This window comes from Pristiophorus japonicus, chromosome 4 (genome assembly GCF_044704955.1).
Source record: "Pristiophorus japonicus isolate sPriJap1 chromosome 4, sPriJap1.hap1, whole genome shotgun sequence".
In the NCBI taxonomy this organism is placed as follows: domain Eukaryota; kingdom Metazoa; phylum Chordata; class Chondrichthyes; family Pristiophoridae; genus Pristiophorus; species Pristiophorus japonicus.
The window spans coordinates 250,366,195-250,370,653 of NC_091980.1; the positions used below are offsets into that span (position 1 = coordinate 250,366,195).

Consider the following 4,459-nt stretch of genomic DNA (forward strand, 5'->3'; position numbering starts at 1 on the left):
GGGGCCGGTTAATTGGCTCAATGTTGCTGCTTCTGGTATCATTGGTGTCAGGTGACTGCAGCATGTGTGTATAAAAGGTACTGGTTGGGGGCTGCAGGGATAGTTGAGTGGTTTGGGATCATGGGGGATTGTGTAGTGAGGGCACTGGTCCCAGTACTGCTGTTAGTTGGGGTTGTTTGCCCCTCTGATATTTGGCGACAGTTTGGAGGCCAGAGGTTTCCATGGAGAAGAGTCAAGGCCACCCCTGGGGCTCAGACAGTCCCTCCCTTTGGTTCCCGTCTCCGTGTGTCTGAGGGGCGCAGTGTGTTCCCACTGCACACTGTGATGGTGCAGTGTGGGGAGCACAACCTGCTGGTCAGGGTACACATGGATTTATTTGGGACCAGGCACCTGGTTAAAGCTGCTGACCTGACCCTGGGGGCAGTAGGTTGTCGGCCAACTGGGATCGACTCTCTGAACCGCACCGTCCTCTTTGACTATGGGCTCCATGAGTGTGGCAGCTCAGTGAAGGTAATGTGATTCTTCAACTCTTGCTCTAAGCTTGGTGTCTGGATCAGTCCCCACTCTTCACTCCAACTCTTGGTGAGAGGGCATTGATGAGGGGACTCCTGTCTCCTGCTTTTAAACCTCAAACTTGCTTTGGAATTGTGCATTGTGCTTTGCTTTAACTGGTTTTCCCTAGTCTCTCCAACCTTGTGATCTCACCCCTATTGGCCTTGTGTATTCACTTGGGTTTGTCCAAATGTTTCCTGTGGTATATCCTGTCTCGTGGATATTCAGGTCACTGGGGAGTCAGTTTAGTGGTTATTTCCCATATTTAGCTTTATTTTCCATACTTCCTGTTTTTGAATACCTGGGAGCCTGGATTAAATGAGACTTAAATCTGGAGGTCTATTCATTGCCCCAAATTATTGGCAACTTTTGGCACACTTAATTGTTAAAGACTTTCATTTCTATAGCACCTTTCACAGCCACTGTATATCTCAGTGCTTTACTGCCAGTGAAGTACTTTGTGAAGTGTCGTCACTGTTGTGGGAAATGTAGCAGCCAATTTGTGCACAGCAAGCTCCCACTAACAGTAAAGTGATAATGACCAGATCATCTGAATGTGATGTTCATTTGAGGGATAAATAGTGGCCCAGGACACTGGGAGAACTCCCCTGCTACTCTTTGAAATAGTGCCATGGGATCTCTTTTGTCCACTTGAGTAGGTGTGGCCTCTGCTTAATGTCACATGTGAAAGATGACACCTCAGACAGTGCAGCGCTCCCTCAGCACTGCACTAGGGTTTCAGCTAGCTTTTTGAGCTCTAGTCTCTGCAATGGGACATGAACCCACAACCTACTCGCTCCGAGGCGAGGGTGCTACCCACTGAGCCACTCCACTTTTCTGTTGAATTGATTTTGCTCTGCTGCTTGAACTCTTTCCCCCTGCATTAACTGCAGAGGCTGCACAACCTCCCTTCTGAACACCAAGAACTATGTTCTTAATTTCTGAATCTGATTTTCAGATGGCTGGAGATTTCCTGGTCTACACCACACACCTGAACCACACCCCCAAGGCTCATGGATCTGTCATTGTGCGAACTAATGGTGCTGTCGTTCCCATTGAGTGCCGCTATTATAGGTAACCATTGAGTGAATGAAAACTCAATCTAATGCATGTTCTCTGACTCTGTCCTAAAATGGCACACTTGTCTTTCCAGGAGGGGCAATGTGAGCAGTAACCCGATCAAGCCCACCTGGATCCCGTTCAGCTCCACCAAGTCTGGAGAAGGGCTTCTGTCATTCTCTCTGCGCCTAATGGCTGGTATGTGCTGGGTAGTGATTTCCTGTCACCCACTGGGAGTTGCAGCCACTGTCTCCAACCCTTGTTCTCTTGTCCTTCAGATGACTGGCTTACAGAGCGCACCACGACTGTCTACTACCTGGGTGACCTCATTCACATTGAGGCCTCTGTTTCAATGACCAACCACATGCCCCTGAAGCTCTACATTGACCGCTGTGTTGCAACGTTGAGCCCAGACAAGGATTCCACCCCAAGTTACAGCATCATTGACTACAATGGGTAAGGAGCTCTCTTCTTTCTACAGCTGGTCCCGTCTCAATGGCTTCACTTGATTCACTCCATGGCCTGTGTTTTAATCTTTCTTCAGTTGCCTCCTGGACAGCAAAGCTGAGGACTCCTTCTCAACCTTCCTGTTGCCAAGAGACGAGCGTGAGCTGGACAAGCTCCACTTTGACCTGGATGCGTTCCGTTTCTTTGGCGATGACCGTTCCTTGGTAAGAGGAAGCTGCCCATTGTGTTCTTCATGTTGGGAGGGAGTCACTGAATAACGGCTGGTGTTGAATGTGTCCCTCAGATTTTCCTCACCTGTCACCTGAAGGTTGCTGCACTAGATCAGAGAGATTCCATGAGCAAAGCTTGTACTTTCCAGAAGCTGCAGAATGTGTAAGTTCCCCCTCTCTCCCTCAGCGATGTGTTGTGTGAAGTGATGCCCAACCTGATTGTTACACTGATTGTCTTGTTTAGCTGGGCCCCATTGGAAGGATCGAACAATGACGTTTGCGCCTGTTGTGATTTGGGTGACTGCAGTGCCACGAGGGAGTTGGGCTTTCCTTCCAGAGGAAGGAGGGACCTTGTACCTGAAGCTGGTAGGACATTGATCCTCTAGATGTTGGAGGTCCCCCTTTACCCTCTCTAACTGGAATGTTTGATATTGCAGGGAGTGATGCTGAATTGAAGTGGGAGGGTGAGGCCTCACTTGGACCCCTGGTCATTCTGGTCACTGACCTGGCAACTGAGTCCCTTACTGAGGTTGGGCAACGGATGCAGGAGAGGTCTCCAGGAGGTGAGTGAACCACTACTAGTTTCCATGTCCCCCTCAGTATTTCCTTCAGTAACCATTGGTTTCTCATTGCTCTTTAGGTGTGGAGTCTGAGGTGGTCCTGATGCTGGCCCTGACAGTGACAGCTGTCTCTCTGATCTCTGCTGCTTTAATGGCCTTGTTCCTGTACAGGAAACACAAGCAGACCCAGTTCAACTAGTTATCAAATGGTCAATAAAGCAGTGATTAGTGTACCTTATGCCTAATTGTCCATCTCCTGTCCACACATGTAAAATACGGAGCTGTTTACACTCAGTAACCCTCTCTCAGTTCTGTGTTGGTGTAACTGATCCAGGTAACTAGTGCCATAATGGCTGATAAAAGCTTATCCAGGGATTGGTGGTGACCATGGTAACTGCCCAGCCTTCCCTGTGCAGGTTCATGAGCTCCAGGTGAGTGGAACTGGCCTGAGGGCTTGGTGCTCATTCCAAGTTATTCCATTGGCTCCCTTTCACAAGGACTCTATTCCAGTTTGAGGTCAATTGACCATCCCCAATCGGGTTGACACTTTTTTTTTTTTTTTCTTTACTTCCCACTCAGTTTGATGAGCTCCAGCCCTGTTTTGACCACTTGTGCACTGGAGCTTCAGGTAGGGACTAATACTGTCTTCCATAACAATGTGTTCAAATGCCCTGCCACTCGTGCTCGGTGAGATAAATGGTATCATTTCCTGTAGTCCATAAGTGAAGTTCCCCCAGCTGCTGTTTAAGCTGGAATTATTCCCATGACCCACGAGAGCAGCAAGAAGTGATCTTCTGTCCCTGTTCATGCTCTGATGTGGGAGCGTTTGGTCCTGGAATAAACAAACCCTTCCAAGTGTGGGATCATTCCACTGTGTCTCCTGTCCTGGATCTGGCTGTGTGGACTGGGACACAAATGGGCTTGCAGCATTTCTGACCTGGGCTCAATTTGCCCTTCATGTAGGTGTGGTTTGTTGCTGCAGTTTCTCGCTTGCCAAATTCACCCTGCAGTGGAAATGGAGCAACTGGGTGCCAATGGGAGCTAGCACTATTCAGAGCCCTAATATACAGCTGAGTTTGGCTGCATCTTCCCCCGGGTGAAGGGGAGGTCTTGAGCTTAGCTGGGAATCAAATGGTGCCAGAGGTTGGGGTTTGAACTAATTGGCATCTCCCTCGCTGGAGAACGGCAGAGAAGGAGCTTCTAACAATCACTCCCCAATCTTCCCCTGAGGGGGTGAGTGGACCCTCTCCCTCACTGAGCTTCTCCAATGCCAGCTCTGACTCCTCTCTTCCTGCGTGGGAACAAGGTGGGCTTCTTAAAGGAGCCTCCAGTGTCGCTGCCCCCTATTGGGGCGTTAGTGTCTCAGCCTGCAACAGTCGCAGAAGCTCACGGATGGGTGCCCAAAGAAATTCAGTACAGACTGAGAATAGCCTTAAATATAATCCGCAATGTACAGGAGTAGGGATTAGATTGGAACATGGGCTGTTCTAACTTGAGCGGCAGTACACTGGGGAGGGGAAGCTCAGTACAGGAACAGTTGGTTGAGTTAGAAACTCACGGACAGGCGATGGTGCTGGAGGTGGGCTGCCTCTACAGGTCCCTGCTGCTTGA

The 4,459-nt window shown here is 49.5% G+C and overlaps 1 protein-coding gene across 1 annotated transcript; it reads left to right on the top strand.

The window, feature by feature from the left end:
- The first annotated feature begins 324 nt into the window (after positions 1-324).
- Positions 325-3,893, top strand: LOC139262767 (zona pellucida sperm-binding protein 3-like). Its single transcript, XM_070877918.1, has 8 exons — positions 325-510; positions 1,511-1,626; positions 1,706-1,809; positions 1,890-2,067; positions 2,156-2,282; positions 2,363-2,451; positions 2,533-2,654; positions 3,859-3,893. The coding sequence occupies exons 1-8, from the start codon at positions 325-327 to the stop codon at positions 3,891-3,893; spliced, it is 957 nt and encodes a 318-aa protein (XP_070734019.1).
- Positions 3,894-4,459: the final 566 nt, after the last annotated feature.

What these genes read in the sequence shown, in the direction of transcription:
- LOC139262767 (XM_070877918.1), top strand. Translation starts at nt 325, where the DNA reads ATGGTGCAGTGTGGGGAGCACAACCTGCTGGTCAGGGTACACATGGAT. An exon ending in ATTGAGTGCCGCTATTATAG is followed by an intron (nt 1,627 to 1,705) that starts GTAACCATTGAG and finishes TTGTCTTTCCAG; the next exon opens with GAGGGGCAATGTGAGCAGTA. An exon ending in CTCTCTGCGCCTAATGGCTG is followed by an intron (nt 1,810 to 1,889) that starts GTATGTGCTGGG and finishes CTTGTCCTTCAG; the next exon opens with ATGACTGGCTTACAGAGCGC.